This window comes from Rhinolophus sinicus, chromosome 13 (genome assembly GCF_057876585.1).
Source record: "Rhinolophus sinicus isolate RSI-liver-muscle chromosome 13, RSI-T2T, whole genome shotgun sequence".
In the NCBI taxonomy this organism is placed as follows: Eukaryota; Metazoa; Chordata; class Mammalia; order Chiroptera; family Rhinolophidae; genus Rhinolophus; species Rhinolophus sinicus.
The window spans coordinates 17,492,950-17,517,636 of NC_142513.1; the positions used below are offsets into that span (position 1 = coordinate 17,492,950).

At 40.4% G+C, this 24,687-nt stretch overlaps 1 protein-coding gene, 1 non-coding gene and 1 pseudogene across 8 annotated transcripts in view; all 3 read right to left on the minus strand.

The window, feature by feature from the left end:
- Positions 1 to 24,687, minus strand: part of RALGAPB (Ral GTPase activating protein non-catalytic subunit beta) — an 86,784-nt gene that overhangs the window by 15,518 nt on the left and 46,579 nt on the right. For all 7 annotated transcript variants that reach the window (XM_019750223.3, XM_019750217.3, XM_019750222.3 and 4 more), the window contains 7 exons: positions 20,734 to 20,916; positions 19,361 to 19,512; positions 14,054 to 14,241; positions 11,486 to 11,592; positions 9,731 to 9,883; positions 6,841 to 7,050; positions 2,553 to 2,711 (listed from right to left, as the gene is read on the minus strand). In XM_019750223.3, the coding sequence (XP_019605782.3) occupies positions 2,553 to 2,711; positions 6,841 to 7,050; positions 9,731 to 9,883; positions 11,486 to 11,592; positions 14,054 to 14,241; positions 19,361 to 19,512; positions 20,734 to 20,916 (1,152 nt within the window). The remainder of the gene's footprint in view (positions 1 to 2,552; positions 2,712 to 6,840; positions 7,051 to 9,730; positions 9,884 to 11,485; positions 11,593 to 14,053; positions 14,242 to 19,360; positions 19,513 to 20,733; positions 20,917 to 24,687) is intronic.
- On the minus strand, positions 11,797 to 11,906 carry LOC141568336 (U6 spliceosomal RNA). The gene has a single exon (XR_012491486.1). It is a non-coding gene; the product is annotated as a U6 spliceosomal RNA (small nuclear RNA).
- On the minus strand, positions 22,019 to 23,134 carry LOC109457364 (small ribosomal subunit protein uS3 pseudogene; annotated as a pseudogene).

Here is a 24,687-nt window from a genome sequence, read left to right on the forward strand (position 1 = left end):
GTAGTTATACATGAGTGTAAAAATATCCTTCTCTTAGTCCAAAAAAGAGAATGAATGCAGCCATCCCAGAAAAAAAATGAAGTGACCAGGGGGTTCTCCCCTCTTCACTAAGTTCCAAATTTAATGCCTGGGTTTTTCACTGCCCCTCAAAAGAAAAGCCCCTGGTTTTCATGGGGTGAGTTTGCCCTCCAGAGGACATTTGGCAATGTCTGGAGACATTTTTGTTACCACAACTGGTGGGGCGCTACAAGTATCTAGTGAGTAGAGGCCAGAGGTGCTGTTAAATGTCCTATTTACAGGACAACTCCCAGTACAAAGAAGTAGCCTGCCCCAAATAGGAAGTGATGCTGTTGAAAAGCCTACGCTAAAGGAAAGAAAATGAGACATCCCATATAAATTAAAAATAAAAGGGGTGGCAAGGGTGTGTGTGTGTGTGTGTGTGTGTGTGTGTGTGTGTAAATGTATTTTAAACATACGATTCTTAAACATAACATTCTCTTAGCCCACTCGACCTTCTGCATTGCAATCAGCAGACGCAGGATCCTGGAATCACTGTCTTTAAAAGTTCCTCCAAAAGACTGATGCAGCCAGTCCGCGTATCACTGATGCAGTTCATACAATGCTAATCTATGTCAAGACCATCAGGAGGCCTGATAAAAGCAAAATCTGGGGGGTTACATCTATTACTTCTCAGTCCACTGGACATCACTGGTGGGCCATCATCTCTCAAACACATCATCTCTTAAACATTTCTCTTTAGAAGAGAAGTTCTTTAGTTCACCCATATCCCTTCATATGCTTGTAAGTGCCAGGAAACTGACTTCATAGTCAGTTCTAGTTTTTTTCCAATTAAAATTTGTATTCATTAGTCAAATTTTTCAATAAACAATTTCTGAAGTTAGTCAAGATGCAGTAAGTGAGTCAAGTTCAAATTGAAGGCCACTGGCTGGTAGCCGGAAATTCATTTACATCTATACTGTAGATTTACATCTATACTGTAGCTAGGGAAAGCAGGTCTCAGCCACGCTCAAGGGGGCCTCCGAGAATCTTCATTGTTTCCTAGTCACCCTCAGTCCCTAGACAGCTAAGGAACCTAAATTGGTTTGTATTACCTCAAGGGTGTGTGTCTTCTTTCACAGGTAGGAGAAAAATGGCCCCATTATTCTCATCTGAACCAGGCATTAGACTTCCTTCAAAACAGATTCCCAACCCCTGCAATTAACCCAATTCTACTGAGGCTCTTCCAAAAAGCTGAGTCCACCAGTCTCATCTCTGGCTACCACCAGCCCACATCCTCCCAAGATCCACGCGTACTGGACCCCACAATGAATTTTGTGAAGACGGATTTCTCTCTTACCTCCAGGGCCCTTACGCATGTTATTCCTTTGTTAGTACAACCTGCTTCTACCTTTTTACCTAGTGTCAATGCATACCTCACACACTAGCTTAAAGGTCTTTTCCTTGAAGGATGCCTTGTTAAAGCCAGATTAGGTTTTCCTGTTATGGCTGCTGTTAATATGCTCCTATGCTTAGCATAATTTGCTGTTTTTTTAAATTTAATCCTCTGTCTTCCCTTCTAGACAGTAGTTGTAGAAGGCTAGAAGCCACATAGATCTTGTTCACCACTATAACGCTGACACCTACCAACAGCAGACACTTAATAAACACTTACTGAATCACTTACCTCAAATGAGAAAAACTTTCCAATAAATCAATCTTGTTTTCTAGTAGCTCACCAATAATTTGGAATAATGCTTCTAGTATGAAGATTTAGTAACTTTGCTAAGTTTCTTTAGGTATGCTCAATTTGAGTAGCTAACGGTCTTAGGATGACTACAAGAAAGTTCCCAGTCACAGTGCCCTACGTATCTGAATACTGTACTTTACAAAGCTTCCTGTGGCCCTTCCTAGTCACATTCGGTAACTACCTGCCTAGGCCATGTTTCACTTACTCATTTCCAACAGCCAATTTTCTGTTTTCATTCTCATCTATAGTAGTTTTCTTCATCCTTCTCCTAGTCTCTTTGTCACACACATACAACTGTGCTTTACTTAGTCTTCTGTTTTTTATCCTTTATTTCAGGTGTTATTTCTCACTACACACTACGCATGCCTCAACTGAAATTATTTGCTTGTGACATTACCCAGAAGGTGAGCTCAAGAGGAAAGACTCATTATTCACTTCTGTCCCCGGGCACGTTGAGCCCAGGGAAGATTCAGTAAATACTTCCTGCTATTGTTTTATTCTTAAGCAATCAGGCCTTGCTTTAGCTTTTTGTGGCTAACTTTCTGTACTTTAGTTTGTCTTAGGAATCTAAATTCCTTAAGAGGAAGAAAGACAGGCTATAGCTCGGCTCTAAATCACACTAACTGAGAATCAAAGGACTGGGGACTCCAAGCACCAGTTTTCATTAATTCAGTTTCTGAACTGGTTCACAACGATTCTTTAAGCGTCAAGTATAACACATCTCCTACTATGGATAAGCACAAGCCATGTAAAATTTTGTGTATTTACGAGCATAAAAAATTACCCCATAATTCGGAAATCTTACCTCCTGGTTTGTTTTCTGACCTGGTTTCATATAGAAAATAAAAACTGTGTCGAAGGGACGACATGGCAAGAGATCCAGATACCCAATGTCATCAAAAAATCCAGGTATTGTGGCGTCAAGTGCAATAAGGTGAGGAGGTAGACGACTATTTGCAGGTTCCTACCACCAAAGGAAGAAAGGAGAAATGATTACCTCTTTTCACTATTCTAATTATAAAAGCAGTATTTGTTCATGGTTTAACAACTAGTAAGTATGAAACGTACAAAGTGGCAGGAATAGGCACATAATCCTCAACTAAAGAAACAATTTAACATTCTTGTGTACTTCCTTCCCGTTCTTTTATTTGCCTTTTTCTTAAAGACAACTGAGATCATACTATTGGGTTGGTGCAAAAGTAACTGAGGTTTAAAAGGTTGAAAATAATTGCAAAAAATCACAATTACTTTTGGACCAATCTAATACTTATTTAATTCTGGATCTGATTTTCTCTATAATGTATTATGCTTTCAAGAAAATAATTTTAATGCATTTTTTCCTCATTCATTGCTGATGGAAAGGCAAAGTGGTATAGCTACTTTGGAAGACAGTTTGGTGGTTTCTTACAAAGCTAAACATTGTCTTACCATACAACACAGCAATTGCACATCTTGGTATTTACCCAAATGAATTAAGAACTTACGTCTAACGAAAACTTAAACATAAATGTTTACGGCAGCTTTACTTATAATTGCCAAAATATGGACGCAACCAAGATGTCTTTCTGTAAGTGAACAGATAAATTGTGATCCATACAATGGAATGTTATTCGGTAATTAAAAAAAAAGAGCTATCAAGTCACAAAAAGACATGGAGGAAATCTTAAATGCATATTGCTAAGCGAAAAAAGCCAATCTGAAAAGGCTGCATACTGTATGATTCCAACTATATGACATTCTGAAAAGGCAAAACTGTGGAGGCACACTTAAAAGATTAGTGGTTGCCAGGGGTTAGGGGGTGAGGAGGGAGGAATAGGCAGAGTACAGTGGATTTTTAGGGCAGTGTAACTATTTGGTATAATACTGTAATGGTGGACACGTTATTATACATTTGTCAAAACCCATAGAATGTACAATATGAATGAACTCTAATGTAAACAAACTATGGACTTCAGTTAATAATGCACAGATGTTGGTTCATCAACAAATGTACGACACCAATGCAAGATGTTAGTAAGAGAAAACTGGGGGAGGGGGAACATGGGAGCTCTTTATACTTCCTGCTCAATTGTTCTGCAAACCTAAAAGTGCTCTAAAAAATAAAGTCTATTAACTTTTTAAATGCATATCTTGGTTTTGTTTTTCCCCCTAACCCCGTATCTTCTTGGACATCTTCATCTTGCCCAACAATGGTACCCATGGTATTTTGACATCCATGGTATTTTTCAGGAAAGCATATCCCGGGGATGGCAAGGATCACTATTCTACATCGGCAAGAATTGTGAGCTCGGTCTTCTAGTCTATTAGATAATGTTCCCGGCAAGGGCTGGGGCAGCTCCCTAGAACCAAAGTCATTAATTCTGCCGGTAAAACGGAGGCGTATTCCCACTAAGTGAAATAAGTATAAAGACTACAAATAGCCTGGTGTCAATTCAGGTCAGATTTTGTTACTAAATGAATTTGCTACAAACGTACAAAAAAACTTCTGGTTTTCAGTTTTTATTTTGAAATCATGGATAAGGAATTGTGAAGCTATAGCATACTGTAATATACCTGGTAGGGCAAAGCCTCCAAATTCTTTTTTTAAGTAAGCTAGTTCATCAGCTTGTTCTTCTGGATGCTCTTCTAATCCAGGAACATAACATGCACAAACATATCTCTTAATAACGTTTTAAAGTTTTTTTCCTCTAGGTCTTGCACACAGTTTGGTAGGATAACTTCTGTCAATATCACAGATATAAATGGGGTATTTTTGCATTGTATTTTTAACTGAATAACTACAGTCATTAATTTTTGTACTTTTTTTGTGGTGATCTTAACTCTCATCTACTTTAAACTTTTTATTGATTCTCTTATGGTTGTCTAATTAAGTCTTATTACCTATGAACTGTCGTCTTTCCAATAGTTTTTATCTCTTAGTTTCTTTGACTATTTCATTGAATTTCCTGATTTTGATAGTATAACTACACTATAATGTAAGATGTTACTGGGGGAACTTTCCCGTACATTTTTTTTTTTTAACAACTTTGTTAATCTATAATTATTTTAAAATAAAAAAATTTAATTGACTAAAAAATTCTCACTGTTAAATAGTGGTCAAGGTAGATATCCTTTGCCTGATTTTAACAAACGGTGCTTCTAGTTTCTCACTGCTGCCATTTAGAGAGATGTACATTACTAGTTCTGATTTTTTGTTTTTTTAAATCAGAATGAGTATTGTTCTACTGAGTATTGACTTACTGTTTGACTGATTCTTACAGGATCATATTATTTTCTTAATAGCTTTACTAATATTTCTCAATAACTAACTCTCCTTGAGTTCCTCAGATAAATCTTACTTGGTTGTAGAAGGTAATTTACTTAGTATGCTGTTCAATTCAGTTTTACTAGCATTCTCCTTAATATTCTGTACACATTTTTGTACATATATTCATAAGTAAGATTGATTTACAGCTTTTTTGTATGTGTGTGCTGTCATTTTTAAGTGGTTAGAGATATGCTGAGATTCATAAAATAAACCAGGTAACTTTCTGACATTTTCCCTACGGTCTGACACAGATGAAAAAGCATGAGAATTATTTTCTTGAAAGCTTAAAATTTTAACTAGGATAGATAACATGAAAAGAAAATTACAATCTCAGAGACAGTGCTACCAGGGCTCTTCTTATCTCGCTTCAGTCCACAGGATGTAATAACTTTTTCATAGTACATTTTTATTACTGCTTCTACTCTTCAATTTTCTCCATTAGGAGTATGACTAATCATTTGTAAGTTACATCTTTGTTCCTTAACTTCCGTCTTTGCCCCTGTATTTCTCATTATTTCCTCTCTCTTCTTTCCTTCTACATTTTAAAAGAGTTTTTATGTTCATACTCTCATTCACCAACTCACTTTCCTGCAACATAAATTTTTTCCATCTACATGCTGAAATGCAAAATCAAACAGCACTGTTTCCCCTGCTTTCCTAAAAAGATAAATGGCTTTTAACCAAGTAGCTGCTAGGGAGTAAGGGCAGGGGACAACTTGTGCAATAAGCAACTTTTTGGTTGGCAATCTTCAGTTGTGCTTTTCAAAACAAACAGGCCTTAGTGCAAATCCCAGGCACGCTATTTCACATCGGAGCCTCTATTTCCAAATTTGTGAAAGAGGGACAGCCTCATTTCCCTTGTAAGTTGTTTTAAGGATAAGGAAACTAAGAACTAATGGCAATATTTACTTTCCAGGCTGGCTTACATTGTGCCAAGTACTACACGAAGCATCTTACATGACCACAACGAGATGGATACTTTTATCATCCCCACTGTAGACGAGGAACTAAGACTCAGAAAAGTCAGTAACTTGCCCAAGACCACATAGTTGGCAAGTAATGATGCTGGGACACACACCAAGACAGCGATCTCAGAAAGTACAAAGAAGTGCTTGGCTCACAAATGCTTGTTCCTTTTTAAAAGTGGCATGAAATAGCAGAGTCAATCAGAGCACATCCTTTTGGTAAGAAATTTTACTAGGGGAAGATTTTTTAAATTTTATTTTAAGGGAACACCCTTTTGTTTTGTTTTTTAAATTTATTTTATTTTATTGGGGAATATTGGGGGACAGTGTGTTTCTCCAGGGCCCATCAACTCCAAGTCATCGTCCTTCAGTCTGGTTGTGGAGGGTGCAGCTCACTGGCCCATGTGGGAATCGAACCGGCAACCCTGTTGTTCAGAGCTCACACTCTAACCAACTGAGCATCCGGCCGCCTACTAGGGGAAGATTTTTAATATTCTTTTTCTAACTATCTGTAGATGTTATTTATGTATGTGAAACATGTTATTTATATATGTCTTACATTACTCAGGAAAATTCAGAGCTGGATGTATTATCAAAGCAGTCCTCGCAGCCAGAACTCTGAAAGCATTCATGGGACTGTCACGGACTCACATAGTAAACTATAGCACCACAGAATTTCATTTACTTGCATGCAAAGTAGGATTTAACCAGTTTCTTTTCTTTAAATTCCTTCTACGCATATTCTGATAAAAATGTTTCAGCTATTACCAGTTCCATGCCCATTTAGGATGTACTTACTCGTAACAGTTTAGGAAAATTACCTTCAATGCTTCTAAGGACAAAAATCCAAAGTGTGACAGGAAAAGGCGTGCTGTTTGGAATTCCTGGGCGGGAGGTGGGGGCTTACAATCCGTAATGGGATCAGGAAAACTTCTCTTCTGCAATTCTTCCTCACTTTGTTGTTCAAGGTGTATTTCATAAGCAATCTGCTGAGCCATGCCATTCCTTAATTTTTCATGTCTCTCTTCTAACTGAATTAAGCAAATATTTAATTTTTTGGAGCTTTTACAAAAGCATTATAATAGGATTAATCTTAATTTTAAAATGAAAATAAAGCTACAAGTAACAAAGTAAACGAAGATGATTTTCAGTGATCAACAGTGAGTTTCAATTCAATACAGTGTATGCAACCAAGCAAACATGTTTCAAGGTTAAAACAAATACTAAAGAAACTCCCCACCGGCCTCAATAACTGCTCCTTCATCTCCTCCCTGTAAATGAAACCATTCTGTCTCCACTGCCCTTCAAGAAAGGGGGCAGAGTTGTTGCTCTCGCCCCTCCTCCAGACCACTGTCCATCATCATCCTGCAGTGACCTCCTTGTGTTCTGACGTCCTTATCAATATGGATTACTCCACTATTCTCTGAGCCTCCCCGCCGACCCTCCACTTCCCTTCTGATCAATCCTACTTTAAAATTCCATCTTCTTTCGTGAGCCGTGGTGATTCTCCTAACCACCTGGCTTCTATTTCGACACCTGCCCAACCTTCATAACTCTGGCCATCCATGAGCGCACGTTGCACCTCAGGTGTGCTATACTTTCAAGAACTACAATTCTGAAATTCCCTTCTCCAATCGTAAGCCCCCTTCCTGCAGCATTTCCACAACGTCGCTTCTCATCACTGTGAGGCACCCAGCCCCTCCCCATATTTTCCCAGGCCACGTGCATCCTTCTGGCTTCCTCTACCTCCCAACCAAGCTTAAACCCCCAAACCTAACATCTTTTCTTGCTGTTGTTGTTGCACCAAATCTAACATCTTAATCCCCTCTCCTAAGCATCTAAACAGCTGTGCTGTTGCTCCTTATTCTTCCATAGTCTCACCCCTTTCAATCTCCACACCAAGTTTTTCACTTATGCGTCCAGATCCCAAGGACTTGGGAAGAGTCAGCAGAGTAAGTTCACTACAGACGATGCTCCTTACTCTCAGCTGGGCTGCCTGGCAATTTTAAGAGCCCTCTTTCATTGCCTATTTCATTACTAAGAACTAAGGTTAAAAGTTATGTAAGCTCCTTCAATTTCCCTCCTTTCCATCTCTACATGTGTCTGAACTTTACTCTCCTCTGTCTTTTTTTTTTTTTTTTTACAGTAGCCGGAGCAACAACTCCCATTTATTTACCGCCTCTTTTGTGTCCAGCGCTTTACACGCATCGTCTCTTTCAATCCTATTCTGTTTGAGAGAAGGAGCAACAAGCTTAGAGAGAGGTGCGCTAAGAAAGTGGAGACTCTAGAGGCCTGAGAGCCAACCTGGACCGTCGGGACACAGCTAGGCCAAGGCCTTAGGCAGGGCGCGCCGAGGGGAGGGCCTTGAACCTCTGCTCTCCAGTCTTACCAGAAGTATCCCTTTTCTACACACAATCACATGGACTCCTGACCCTACTGCCCCCAGGGCCTTACTCTATTACTTATTGCCCCAGCCCATCCTAGTGTTAGCAGATGCAGACCTTTCTCCACTGGTTCCTTCCTTTCAACCTCTAAGCACGTTCGTATACCTCCCATCCTTGAATTAAAAAAAGAAAAATAACTAGTCTTGCCTTTCCTCAACTAGGCTACTCCCTCCTGCTTTATCCACTCTGCACCCTTCCCTTCGCTGCTAACAGTGTAGTTTATATTCACTGTCTCTCACTGACCACTCTCTCCCCAGCCCCTTATACTCTGCCCCCCACTTTAATACTCCTTGAAACCTATTCTCAAAGGGCAGCTACACTTTCATGCCAAAATCCAGGGGCCTCTTCTTCGTGCTCCTTCTCCCTGATCTTTCTAGCGCTTGACGGTGTAGGCAGCCTCCATTCCTGCCTTTCTATTCTCTCATGCCCTGGCACACGTGTCCCTCACTTCTTAAAATTCTTCTCCCTTGACCTGTAATATACCAGTTACTTAAACCAAATAAATTTTTCCTGTCTTCCCAAACCTTCCTCTTCCTAATTTCCATTATTTTTGTAAAGGGCACCAATATCTTCTTTGCCACTTAAGCTCGAAATCTAAAGTTCTTTACCTCTTTTCTTTCCCTCACCAATCCAACACATGTTGGATCTACCTATAATAATTGCATATACCGGGGGAGGGGGGAGAGGGTGCTCCAAAAAAATGTACACATTTTAAGAGATGTTACCTATGTATTACTTTTCAGAATTGAAGTGAATTATAGTAGCAATGTGTAGTATGAGGTTCGCTCAAAAGATGGTGCTAATCAAATGAATGCTAGTGTCATTCATTGTATTACATTTTTAATACAGTTTTTTTCCTTTCTTAAAATGTGTATACATTTTTTGGCACCCTCTGTATTTAAACTTCCACCATTAGTGAGGTGGCCCTTCCTTTCTCCTGCCAGAATTGTCATAACAGTCTCTGAATTGGTCTCCTTTCTCCCAATATCCTCCCCTAGAGTCTGATCATGTCACCACCCTACTGAAACCTACCACAGACCAGCCTGGGCAGCTCAGTGACCCTCTCTAAAGGAGGTTCAGTTCCTTTCAATAAACCACAATCTATACTTGTCTTCCTATATAACCTCCTGGATGACAGAGATCCAAGTCATCTTATGAATCACCTCCAAAAATACTTTAAAAAAAAAGACAGTGTCTTGACCACAGAAGTTGTTTAAGAATGTTTTTAGTCATTCCCTTAACAATAGCTGAGAATAATTTATCTTACTTCTTCAGTGACGATTTCATGCAAATCTGGAATGCTCAGATCTGCTTTCACAAAAGGAATCTTATCCACCTCTTCAGGAAATGGTCGGTGTTTCACAGTATATTTAAATCCAACATCATTTTTAGGAACTGGACGAGGTTCAGGCACAAAAAGCTGTTAAAATAAAACAAACAACACTATTTTTATTACATTAGGTGCCATTAGTAGTGATGTGTATTTCCCTGTCTCTCAGAGGCCTGTGTTTCTCTAGGATTATATATATAATACAGGAGCTCAGTAAGAATCTGCAAATACTACTGCGAACAGTCAAGGTGAATAGCCTATGTACCAGTATACTCTATTATATTTTTATAAAACTGTTCATCAACTTATTATAAATTTGGGGACTGATAAATAGGTTATGGACCCCTGCTGCCTCGGGTCTGCATCTCCCATAGCCAGTGGTAAGCCAATGGGCAAGGCATTTCCGAACTTAAGGCTCAAACTTCCTTCTTCCCCAAGGACTCTCAAATCATTCCACAGAATAAAAGTACAGTTCAGGTCCACTGAACACCATTAGGGAGTTCGGTCAGAATCTTAGCATGGTTTCACTGAAAAAGCATGGGCACCAAATCTAGGTCTTCCTGGCTCCAAATAACTGCTTTAATATATATTAGCTGTGAGACTTCCATTTTCACCCCCGAAGAATGGAAGCAACCCATCACAAGGATGTTGAAAGCACTGAATAAAAATGGATGTGGCACGTATTAAACCATCAACACATTTCAGTTCCTTTCCTCCGCAGTCTTTAACGCGTGGTGGCTGGAACGTTACTGATGGAATGTGATGTACATGATGCTCCAAGAGAAACTACGGGTGTGCTCCTCACAGACAGATAAACACATCTCATCTAATAGAGACTCTGAGATGTTAAATGGTTTTAGACACATCCTCTAATTGTGAGCATCTCTCTTATACTGGTGAAATTTTATTAAGTCGTGTTTTAAAGAATTTTTAACATAAGTGAAAGCTTACGATGTGATCAATGAAAAGAGCAGTATACAAAAATGACTCATTCTATTGAAGTATTATTGTGTACAGAAAGACAAAAAAGATTGGAAGGAAATGCAATAAAATATTAACAGTGGCTGTCTACTTCTAGAGAGTGAGGGTACTGGTGCTTTAAATTTTCTTTATTATCTGAATTTTCTAACGTTCTCCCCTGAGCAAATTTTACTGACAAAATTACAAATGTTATAAATAAAATAAACTCTGCCACCCTAGAATAAGATTCCATTAAATTATACAGCATATTAAGATTTTTATAGAGCATATTTGCAATTATATAGGACTAAATCATTTGAAACTAAGTCCTGTTACCAGAGAGATCAAGGGTCTGGCCAAATTCTTTTTATATATATGGCGTGTACCTGAGTTTTACCATACTGAACGTTACATGACTAAATGGGGCCACTGTTCAGAACAGTAATTCTTAATCATAAGTGGATGTCAGAATCACCTGGACAGCTTTCTAAAACTACACCTGCCTTGACAATGTCCTGAAAGAGTAATTCCAAGAATCTGGAATTCTAGGCTCCTGAGATGACTCTGATGTGAACCCCCTGACTGAGACCACGGCTAGGGTCCAAAATACTTGCTTTGCTCTGTGGTTTTGTTGGAATTTTTTCACCTTTACATCACAGCGTGCCCACACACATGTGCACGCATCCACACCTCACTCCTGTCACTTTCCAGTAACTTCTGATGCATAAATACCTTCTGGTTTGCTTTTGCTCCTCTGGGTAGAAGGCAAAGCTGCTGTGCCCAAGCGAGTCTTCCAGACATTCCCCGGATCAGCACAGTGACGGAGGGGAAAAAATCATCTAGAATAAAAAGATGCAGAAGTTTTTATTTCGGACAGCCATTTAAAACACACCTGTTCTCAACTGCAGAGCTTCTAATAATCAAAGCCCTAGCACCATGTTTCCCAAACTTTCATCCTTTGTGTACCATCTCTGTGGTTTCTGCCATATCCATGTACCATAAATGCTATTATCTTACTTTACATCAACCACTTGCTTTCTTTTTTTTTTACGGAACGCTTCATGAATTTGCGTGTTATCCTTGCCCAGGGACCATGCTGATCTTCTCTGAATCGTTCCAATTTTTTTAGTATATGTGCTGTCAAAGTGAGCACTCTCCTTTTTTTAACTTAATTTTCAAAGGAAATTGACTATCTCTACTTTAAATGGAAAACCATTATTTTAGTGTGCTAATTATATATTTTTTAAACCCGTTTAAAAATAGATAAAATAAAGTTTACCAACACATTGACTAACATCATGTCTCGTATCTCCAATGGTCCACACACACTTTTTTGGGAAACACTGTCCTAGCCAATACTCTTAACTTCCAGGGCTGGGTATAGCCTAAGTGCAGGAAGACAGCCCGGGTGCTTGCAGTGCCAATGGCACATTCACCCAGGCCTTTGTGTACCACTGTCCACCAAAGGCAGGCACTGTTCCCTCCCAGCAGAAGTTCAGGGGCAGGAAAAGGGGGTTAAAAAATTCAGGAGGGACTTCTTGAGTGACCCAGATCCTCCTTCTTACTCCCTTCTTTTGTCTCTGGTGCGGGAATCAAGCTTGTTCAAATTTCTCTGTCCCATATCTCCTGTTATTAATCATTACAATGAACTATTAACATGTCCGTGTAAATCTATAAAAATCCTACTTGTTTATATTTCTGGTAGACTTCTGATGAAATTAAATGACTTGGAATTAGAGTAGGGGAGTCCTAAAATACAGAGAAAAGGGTCGACACCTACCCCTCAAGCCAGGAAAGCCCAGAGGGGATTGTGGGATTTTATACACTCCTTCGCAGGTGGCTTGGGAGGAGGAGGCAGGAGGAGTCCTAATAGTGGGCACGAGCCAGGGAAAATGGTCAAGCAGCCTTGGGTCTGGGGTGGAGAAGGAAGAGGTGCCTGCGGGAAAGACCTGGGACGAGCACATCTGGAGCTGGGCAATGACTGAGGGCCCCCATGTGATTCATACTCCAGTCACTGTATCTTACGCCATGATGGAAACCTGTGATGGTACTGATTTAGCCCTGAACTACACGGAAATGTCTCATGCTCCTTTTTATGGATTCATGAAATCCTGCTCATATATTCTCCACAGAATTTGCACGGGACGCTAAGCCCCTGTTCACCTCTGCCCAGGTACGAAAGCAAGTCTTTAATTACAGATAAACATTATCACTATGGGGCAACAAAAACACAAAGGAATAGTGCAAGGCCCAGAAAATCTGGATTCCAGTCCTAGTCCTACCATATACTTCTCAGTAACCTTGGTCAAGTCACACACCCTCTCTGAGCCTCACTTTCTTTACCCGTCAATGAGGGACTTGTACACTAGGTGATACGCTGGGTCCCTGTATGCGCAGAGATTCTTCACTTTCCCTCCCCTTCCAAGCAATAAGGGTCTCTCTGAGAATACGCTTCCTTTGCATGCTGGCTGGTTCCAGTTACTATCGGGGAAAAGTGTACTTTGAGAAGTCTGGGTTACAGTCATAACCACATGCCTTGAGACGGTTTATATTTGAGTCGGGGAGAAGAGGAACACAGTGAATGTTGTGGCAATGGAAAATCACTGAAGGTTTTCAGAAGGGCACTGGCGTGGTCAGATCTGTACTTGACGATGAATACAACAGTAGCAACAAGTAGGATGGAGTTCAGGGTAACACATTTTGGAACTGGAAGTGGGGCGATCAGACCAGATAGGAAGCAATGGCAATATTTTAGGTAAGAAATAATAAGGCCCAGGATTTGGATGTATCGGGAGGGTTACAGAGGAAAGACTCAAGAGTCGCTGGGGAGGTGGAAACTTGAAAATGATTATATAAGGGAATAATAGGAAGGAACAGGCAAGGGAAAGATAACTCCTCAAATGTCCGCCTGTTTGGGTGACACCAATAACTGAAATAGAATAAAGTGGAGTGAGGGGTAGGGTCCAAAATTCAAGAAGGAAGGAAGAGCAATAATTATTTTTTACCCAGTAAACAACAGGAAATAGTCCACTGAAATAAACATTTTATAAAATTACAGAGCTCTTTTCTAATATTGCAGATACGCATTACGGGCCTCTAAAAGAGTCTATGTAATACATATATTCCATCTTCTGACCTTCTATTTTCCAGTTGCCATTATCCCACAGCTAGACAGCCTTTTGCCAAATGCACAATTCCTTAGAATTTGCAGTCTTCCCTTCCCTGACCTTGGAAACAGCTTGCCAGTACTGATGAACATGTCACTTCAGCAGTGGAGGAGGCCCAAGTGCTGCCACTTACTCTGCTCATTTCCCAGAGGCTGCTCCAGCATGGCCAGGACGACGCTGTTATCCAGGACAAAGTACCGGAAGCTGTGCTTGTTTATGGTTGGCAGCCTGGAGTATTTAATCAAAGTGGCCTCATTCACCAGACTACAAGGAGAGGCAGGACCACTGAGGGAAGGAGACGCGCCAAGCAACTGCATAATACTGTGGAGAACACAAAAGGTAACAGTTAATTCCCCAAGCAAAATCTTAGCTTTAACCCTGCATCGATGTGTACTGCTCTTTTGAGTTTAACTGACCACAGCCATGCTTTCTCTTTGCAGGTCACATTTACTCCTCGTGCTGGATGCATGGTGTGCTGTCCAGATTCCCTCCTCCAAGACTGAAGATCCCTTACCCCAGATGTAGGGAAATGGTGGCCATGGCTTTCCGCTGGGTCCCTCTCCAGGACACGCCCTCAGACAATGAGAACCACCTCACCTAAGATTACAGCTTCCTCCTGGGACAGCCGGAATCCAGTGAATGGTTGATGCAGGGGTATGAAATCCCAGCCCTCTTGCCCCAACTTGAGAGAACTCTGAAGGGCCAACCCAGCTCCAGAGCTTTGTTGCAAGTGCACCATAATTTAGTTCTTCCCTCTGCTCAGTCCTGCTTTCTTCACTCACCTGTAGGGGTTGATGGTGAGAGCACTTTCCAATAAATTTCTTGCAAGCAAATTTCTCTTTCAGAGTTTGCTACTCAGGGAACCTAACTAATCACACTTCTAAATCATGAAGCTCCTACCGACATATTAGAAGTTTTTGTGTGCTGCAGCTTTCAAGATTAGGCTAGCTAAAGCATTCTAGACCTAGAAAAGGATCCAGAGATCAGCCAAACCCACTCAACTTTTCAGATGAGGGAACTCAGGTTCAGAAAAGAGAAGTGATCATTAAGAGACCAGGAACCAGGGCCTGCTGCCTTCCCATTGTGTGGCCCTGAGTAGGTATTATCCTTATTTTACAGATAAGGAACTTGATGCACTAATAGTTACAATTCACAAAACTGTTGTAATTATTAAATGAGACTCTATTAGAAAAAAATGCTTTGGACATTGGAATTCAACTGATCAAGCTTTAACACTCAAAAATATTTATGTACATAGAGATTTCTGCATACATTCAGTGAATAAAAATGGCTTATATACAGCACTTACCATGTGCCAGACACTGGTCTAAGCACTTTACACATTTTATTTAGTTATCATAACACCCTTGGGCTAGGTACCATTATTATTCCCATTTTATAATGAAGAATCTGAAGCACAGAGAGGCAGTGTCTTGTAATGAAAACATAAAGATTTTATCTCATGGTCCTAATATCACCTGACCCTTCATACGCAACTCATTTGGAAAACTAATATTCCCCAATATCACTTTTATCATCTCAAGCCTCAGCCTGAGTGGCCTCTCCCTTTCTTTCATTCTAATGCTTGAACCCAAATATCTCTGCTAATGTAAGACAACATTGCTCAATAGATATTTTCCTTCTGTTTTCTCTCCGCCTAGGAGGACTATCTACGAATTTCAAGGCCCAAGAGAATGTGATGATGAGTCAGGCCTAAAGATTTGTGGGAAATAGGTGAAGACCCAGGAGACCAACAATGGGAAAATGTGGCTTTGGTTTTCTAAAACGGGACCGAGATGGCTGTCACCAAGCCTATGGACTGTGTGAGCTTGCTGTGCTCTATGCAAAATTCTAAGACATTAACAGATAGGTTGCTTGCAAGGGAATAGGCCACTAAGATCAAACCACACCAGCCTAACCACATTTTCTCTTCTTGATAATGACTAGACTGGAAAGGCAGAGAAATATCTTTGATATCAAGGCATGTTAAGTATTTGCCAGTGAATCATGATAAACTTGCAGACAAGATTTTAAAATCTCTGTGAACCTGAAGGGAAATCTCTTATGATGTGCTTTGTGAGTTTACCTCTGTTCAATATTTTTATCAGTGTCATTGATTAGGACACACAGGGTAGGCTCATTACATGCGCAGTTGACCGAAAGTTGAACTGCAGAGTTAATGTATCAGAGTAAAAGCTGGGATCCAAAAGAATCTTAAAAGACTAAAAATAATGAAGTAAATCTTACATGAAAAACTTTCAGGTTTAAATGTAACGTTCTATACATTACATCCAAATACTACCAAACAAATAAGTCCAGAAAGAGAGACGAAAGGAAAATTTGTGAAAAAAGATTCAAAGATTTTAGTGGACTTAATGTAAATCACCAAGTTCTCAAAAACCCAATGCAGTCTCCAAGTACATTTTAATGAAAACATAACACTCTGCAGAGTTTAAAGGTCATTAGACCACATCTAGCATATTATATGCAGTAAATGAAGCACATAGCCAAACCTACACCACTGGGAGGAGATTGACCAAGATGATAAAGGTACTTGAATCCCTGTCTTATGAAAAATAGCTGAAGATGTTGGCAGAATGAATCAGAACAGGCGCTGTCTTCAGACATTGCTATTGCTTGGAAAAAACGATTTCACTATCAAAAGATTGAATCAGAACCAATGAGTAGAAAGAAGCTACAGTGGGGGAGATTTCAGCTCAATATAAACATCACGTTTTTTAACAATTAAAATGAAATGGGTAACCTTAGGGGTTAGAGTATCCCAAAATCAGAGGCTAAATAACTTGGTAAATGTCTTAAAGGTGACGTAAGCAGAAGGGCTGATGAAATGACTTCCAAGAGACCTAATTCTAAATTTATATTAGTACACCAAGGAGCAAGAAATCCAACCGGCCAATCTGCATTCCATAATTGTCCACTGTGTGCTCAGCACTGAGGCGAGTGAAGAGGCAACACGGCTTTTACCCAGGGTGGGGAGACAACGCTAGCATGTATCAAACATACTCAGCTACGATCATGCCAGTACAGAATGCCATCCTGTGTGGTACGGTCAGGCTAAATGAGCAAAGAAGTACAGAAAAGAGTCATCGTGCAGAAGCAAAATAACTAAAGAAGGTTCTATGGAGGTAGCTAGATTTGATGTGAGCACTGAATATGGCGATGTGGCCAAGAAAAGAGGGGAGTCCTGAAAGGAGAGGTTATGTAGACCGGTATGAGTGTGCCCGTTCATAGACACAAGTGGCCTGCCAGGCCCAAGAAATGCGCTGGCAGAAGGAATGTGCTGGGAAAGGTCAGACAGTTCGAGCGGGGACAGAATAAGGTCCTTGAAAATCAGACCATGGAGTTCACACAACATGGCAGGAAACAGAGATCAATTCAGTCTTCAATCACTCAAGCAGCAGAATAAAAATAGTGCCTAAGAATGAGTTCAGCAGTAGAATGCAAGATGAACAGGAAGGGTAAGAGATTGGCATCAGGGAAATTGGGAAAGAAGTGAGAAGGGCCTGGACTAGGACGCTATCAAGGTTAGAGGAGACAGAGGAAACACTTCCAAAAGTAAAGTCCATTGGACTCAGACACTGGCTTCATATGGGGAATGACAGATAAATAAGAAAAACAGCCAAAGTTCTGTGTCTACATAACTGGAAAATAGCAGCAATACTAACACACAGCTGTAATCGTGAGGGAAGAGAAATCTGGTTTTTGACATGTTTCATGACAGTCCTGTTCAGGGAATCCTTCAAGATTGGAAACTGGAGGTACCACTGGTGAAGCTGCCAGCAGAGCTGAGACAGGTGAGCTACCTACATACCTACATGGCTACGCTGGGGGGAAGCATCTGGGGCTCTCTACTCATTGTGAGCACATATCCAATCCTCAATGCCAATCATACTCATAGGAACGTCCCGTCCAGACTACAACGAAGCAAACTTATTTTTGTACAACGCAGAGTCCCCAGTGAGAAATGTCCTTCCCCTTTCTCTCCATATCCTTCTTTCTCTTCAAGCTACACATCAAGTCTTAGTTCTTTCAAAATGCTTTTCAATTCACCTCGGCCCACACGTGGTTTCCTCCCTGAATTTTTATTATTTCTAGTACTCACTCACATTTTTCCCATTTTCTGGCTATTAGCCAACCCTCCAGAGTCACTGAGAACCCAGCGTCAGCGCAGCGAGCCAACTAAACTAAAGCCAGCACACTTCTAAAAACTCTACTGAGTGATCTAAGCCCACGAGAAACAGAAGTAAATGCAACTTTCCTGTGCACATCCAGGGTGATCGACAAACACTGAACTCATAAAAGACTCAGATCTCGGGAAGGACTGATGTACGGACAAATCTTCAAGCAGTGTTGCTACCACTTCCTTCCCCAAGATCGAGACAAGCCAGTCAGACTGACTGACTCCTCCTTCCTGCTTTCATGTTTTTCTGGACCTGCATCCGCATTTCCCTTTATAAGCCCCATCTTTCCATCTACACTGATTCTACCCGATCTTCTCCATTTACCTCTTCCCTGCAGTCAATAAACCTACCTAAACTGCCTTCCTTCCTGTCTACTCTCGTCACTTACCAGCCAAACACAACTCTCTCAACTCTCTCTGCTCCTTTTTCAAAACACCCATCTGTCTCCGTTCCTTCAATATCAAAAGGCTTGAACAGGAGTCTTCTCTTGCTGGCTTAACCAACCTAGAGTCTGGTTTCTAGTTCAAACTTTACCCATCCTCTAAAAATCAGGTCCAGTGTCATTTTCCCCAGGAATCTTTGATTTCCCCTTAACTGGACGTATTCACTTCCTCCTTCCAACTCTCCAGCATTCTGTATGTACCTCTTTCTCTTGGAGCATTTATTTTCCACCTCATATTACAGTTACTTGTGCTCATATCTTATCTTCCTTAGTGGACAAGAAGTTCTTTGAGGGTGGTAACGGAACTGATTTAGCTTTGTGATCCTATTACCAGTTCATAACAGGGAGTTATAAATCTTGGCTGAATGAACCTGTAATATATAATATAAACGGTGAAGCAGAGACTACAGACCACTGAGCTAGAATGCATGAGATCTGATGGTATGATCACACACAGATCCCGTCTCTGGAGTCAGCCATTAAGTCGGGGGGTAGAACAAGGCTCTCCAAGATCCTTTCTGGCTCTAACATGATATGACCTGAATTAATGTCAATAGACATATGAGGACCCAAACTCTCATATGAGGACCCAAGTTCCTGGTTTCTTTTGGTCCAAAAACCAAGACATTTTCTTTTCCACTTTATTCCTGTAGAAAAAGTATCCTAAAGGGCTTGTGATACTTAATGCTGAAAATCTGGGGGGGAGATGAACCAGGATCGCAGCTAACCCATAAACAAGGATCGCAGCTAACCCATCTGATTTCTAGGCACAACCCCTGTGCAGTCATGTTCATACCATGTCAGCGTGGCTTCAGCAGCATCCTTGACCCTCATAGATGCAGGGTTCGGTTCCTTATCTCCTTTGTACTTGACCTCTTGTTCACTGCTCTTGGACTTACTTCCTGAAATACCCAGTTCCACAATCTCCAATACTTCCTTAAGACAGTCCTAGAAGTAGGAAAGGCAAATCAGTTTTTATAATACACTTATAAGACAAGGAAATATTTCACGTCAATAGTGGTTGTGGTTTGGTGGTGAGGCTCCAGTTTCTCATTTCTTTTAATAGGTATATATTAATTTTGTAATAATATGATAAACTCCCCTCCCCAGTTTCTCTTTAAAGAAATAAATTAAAGTGTTCAGAGAGTTAGATAATAATAACAAATTCAATTCAATTTTGTTAGTCATAGTTTTTATAAAATTACTGTGAACTATAAATCATGAAAGCCCAAATGAAAGCGATTTAACAGCAATCCATTAAACCTGCATGTTTTAAAACATGTTAGATTATCCAAAGGGAAGCTCTTCAGTTATTGACATTTTAAAGAAATTTCTGGTATAATTTTAGAAGCCATAATGAAAATGACTAAGATTTAATCAAAAGAATTATTTTTAAAGCTATATAAGCAATAAACATCCAATAAGGCTGGTATCTTTTTTTTAATTTACACTGTGAATTCATTAGAACTGTCTGCCTTGCCATAAAAAAGTACTAAATGCAACAATGGCAAGGAAAGCAGCGTAGATATCTGTGCCTCCATGAAAGCAGACAAACACGCGTGAAATGGAATTTTTAGATACAAGCTACCTTTTCAGACAAGCTGGGCTCTAGGTTTGCAGCCTGACTATTAACGGCCCTTTTCGGTTTGGTGATATGTTACCAACGTGCCTACTGGCCATCTCAAGGCTACCATCTTTTTTTTTTTTTTTAATTTATTTTTTAAATTTATTGGGGTGACAATTGTTAGTAAAATTACATAGATTTCAGGTGTACAATTCTGTATTACATCATCTATAAATCCCATTGTGTGTTCACCACCCAGAGTCAGTTCTCCTTCCATCACCATATATTTGATCCCCCTTACCCTCTACTCCCACCCCCAAGGCTACCATCTTTTAAAAAAAATTCTTGATAGTTCAGATAAATTAGTCAAGGTACCATCTTTCAAAAGAACGTCTCTTTTGGTTAATTTTTGCAACCAAATAGAAGCATGATGAGTTTTTGAGTTGTGCTCAAAAGAACAAGTATTCTACTGAAATATAACAAGTCAAATCAGTTTTAAAAGATGCAATCTTGTACTTAAATTTAGATATTCTCTTTTAAGAGACATTTTCCCAACATACATTTTGGTTCTAAGTATTTACTGTTTTAAGGTCTAGTGGACTAACCTTTTCATCGAGCATATCGGGGTGCTCTGTCAGCCAGACACAGAGACACTGGAAAGCGGCCACTATCATGGAGTGCAGATCCCGGGAGTGAAGAGGAGCTGGCCGACTACACTGGTACACAATGTAGCTGCACACGGAACTGATGGCTCGCTTCCGGTCTCCTGAATCCACCATCACCTTCACCTGAGCATATTCGTAGGGGGAACACAGTTAGCCAAGAACCACACCAATTTCAAAGCATCCGCACTGAGGCCCGGCGTTCCTGAGTATGTGACACTCCACAGGAAGCTTTGCTTTTTAAACGATTATTTACATAGAGAAACAGTATTTCAGATGTGCTAGTATACTCCATGTAAAAAGAGAGGGCATTTTCAAACCCGAAAACAGTATTTCCATTTAGCATCCTTTTTCACACGCTAAAACCTACACTCCTGGGGGTGCACCTAACTCATCATTGCCAGAGATTAAAAGAATAAGCTGGCAATGGACAGGTGCACATTTTTTAAGCCCCCTAACCCAACTCCAGTGATGCTCTACAGGCTACAAAGGTCTGTTCAGCTACTCAGAAGTGTAATTACATACAGTAAACTACATATATTTAATGTGTACAATTTGATAAATTTTGGTGTTAAGTATACACCTGTAAACTCACCACAATCAAGACAGTAGACATATCCATTCCCCCCCAAATCTGATGCACCTTGTAATCCTTCCTCCCACTCCTTCCCCCGCTCACCTAAGTTACTGCTGATCTACTTTCTGTCACTATAGGTTAACCTGCATTTTCTAGAGTTTTATATAAACACAAACAGTATTGCACTTTTTTTTTTTGGAGGGGGGAATCTGGCTTCTTTTATTCAGCATAATTATTCTGGTATTTATCCACATTTTTGTGTTTATCAACTGTTTGTTCCTTTTTATTGCTGAGTAGTGTTCCTATGTATGTAGGTAACACAATTCACCCAGGCATCTGTTGATGGACATTTGGGTTGTTGCCAGATTCTGGGTATTACAAATAAAGCTGCTATGAACATTCGCATACAAGTCTTTGTATAGATACATGCTCTCTTATCTCCTAGAAGTGAAGTGACTGGGCCACATAACAGAAGCACGTTTCACTTTTTGAGGAACTGGCAAGCTGTCTCCTAAAATGGGTGTCACATCTAATGTTCCTGTCACCAGTGTGCGAGTTCCAGTTCTTCCACATTCTCTCCAACATTTGGGCTGTTTAAATTTTAGCCATCCTAACATGGAGTGGTCTCTTATTGCCGTTTTCATTGCATTTCCCTAATAGCTAATGATGGTGAGCATCTCTTCATGTGCTTATTTGCCATCTGTATATATTCTTTGGTAGTGTCTGTTCACATCTTATGCCCATATTTAAACGGTTTGTTGTATTATTGAGGACTTTGTTGTCATTATTGTTTTGTCTTTTTAAATGATTTTATTAAAGGTCTTTACAAAGCCATATCCAGACTCTCCAGATCCAGCTTCTGAGATACTTATGCGGTGGGGACTGGCTGGAGCATGGCAGGCAGCTCTAGCTTCCTGAGCCTTCTGTGATGAGACAGAGACAGTGAATAGCATCTCAGCTCTAGGGTCCACAACGCTCATGCGGTCAGACCGGGGCTTCTTAGGGCCATTCTTACCACTTGGGGCCCAGGGAAGTATGATCTTCACTTTGATGCCCGGCGCGCCCTGAGTGGCACATGGCACATGGTGGTCAAGACATAGTAGTTAACAGGGTCCCCACTGTGGATCGTTACACCATCCATAAACTTCATGGCTCCAGGCTCTGTCCTTGGAGTTCCCATGACTGTGTAGCCCTTGGCCCCCCTCTCCATGATGAACTGCAGCATCCCACAGCAGGCTCTCCTAGGAGTTTGTAATGCAGAGACTATGCAATGGCACACAGACCTCTTGTGGCCACCTTTTCCGCAGAAAGCTCTACACAGCCCTCAGGGAAGTCAAACTTCTCAACTACACTGGTTAATTCCTAGATCTACTGGTCTTTCTCACCAAGTCCTGGAGGCCAGGTAATGATTCCTGTCCTGGTTGGTATAAACTAGACCTCAACTCCAGAGAAGCCGTCTTCAGCAAGCCTCTGATTGAGAACTCATTCAGTTTAGCTCTGAAAATGTCATCAACAACAAACTTCCTCTTCTTGGAAATTTGCGCAACCACATCGCTACTGTTCACTACTGCTGGACAGGCTACTGCTGAGTTTGGAGAGTTCTTTATATAATCTGGATACGAGTCCTTCATCAGATACATGCTTTGTAAAGATTTTCTCCCAATCTGTGACTTATCATCTCATTCTCTTAACAGTATTTTTTGAAGAACAGTAGTTTTTAATCTTGGTGAAGTCAAATTTAATAGTTTGTTCTTCTAGTAATATATAAGAAATTTTTGTGTGGCCCAAATCTTCGTACAAACAACAAAGGTTTTCTCCCCATGTTTTTTTTTTCCAGAAGTTTTAAAGTTTAGCTTTTACATTTAGGTCTACAACCCATTTTTAGTTCATTTTTGTACATAATGCAAGGTGTGAATCAAAGTTCTTTTTATGTATAGGAATATCTGCTTGCTCCAGCACCATTTGTTGAAAGGACTGTCCTTTCTCCTTTGAATTACCATTGCACCCCTTGTCAAAAATCAATGTTCCTACATATGTGCATCTATTTCTGGACTCCCTATACTACTACTGCTCAATTTGTCCAACCCTATTCCAACAGTAGATTGTTTTGATTACTACAGCTTTATAGTAAGGCTTGAAATCAGGTAGTGTGGCCCTGTATGATTTGTTAGACAGGTCCAGAGCAGCACTCCATCTAGGGCTGGTTATCGCTTACCACGGAGAGTAGTACCTCACTCTCAAAGACAGTGTGGTTCTGCAAGTCTCCTAATAGCTGTTCTTACTTTCTGCATCAGTAACTGCTCCTCACAAAACTATGGCCATTACACCTATTCCTGAGAATCTGAGGTAAGCTCTGGTGAGAACATCGTAGGTTTTCTTGCCAATGTTGTCTCTCATGACTTAGGTAAGTCACAGTCTCTGCTCACCTGTCCCCACATCTGTAAGGGCTTGAACTTTATCATCGCAGACAACATCACCTTATGTATGTATGTCACCTTTTTGCTCACAAAGTGTTACACATATTTCATTTCCTTTGATCCTCACAACACCAGGTGTTAATGCACAAGGTAATCCTGCCTGTTTTACATATAAGAAAACACTTAGACGTTAGTGAGGATGTGGAGAAACTGGAACCCCCGGTACATGACTGGTGGGAACATAAAGAGATTCGGTCACTACAGTTAGGCACCTCTTCCAGAAGTTAAATATAGAACTATCATATGACCCAGCAATTCCACTACCAGGTACATCCCCAGAACTGAAAATTGGTACAAACAAATGAATGTACCCAGCTATTCAGAGCAGCACTATTCACGATAGTCAAAAGGTGGAAACAGCCCAAATGTGCATCAACAAACGCATAATGAGAAGACAAATTGGTGTCTATAAATACAAGACTAGTACTCACCCATAAGGGAAATGGAATTCTGACATATTCTACAACATAAATAAACCTCAAAAATATGGCAAGTGAAACAAGCCAGACACTAAAGGTCACACATTTTACGATTTCATTTATATGAAGTGTCCAAAATAGGTAAGTGCACAGAGACAGAATGCAGATTGGTAGTTGCCAGGGACTGCAAGGAGGAGAGACCAGAAAGCAACTGCTTTATGGGTATGGATTTTCTTTTTAGGGTGATGGAAATGTCTGGGAACTAGACAGAGGTGATAGGTGCACAACACTGTGAAAGTATTGATAGCCACTGAATTGTTCACTTTAAAATGCTTAATTTTATGTTAGGTGAATTTCTCCTCAATAAAAAAGAAAATAAGAGAACTGCAAATGGCCACCAACCTCTAAGATTCCACAAAACTGA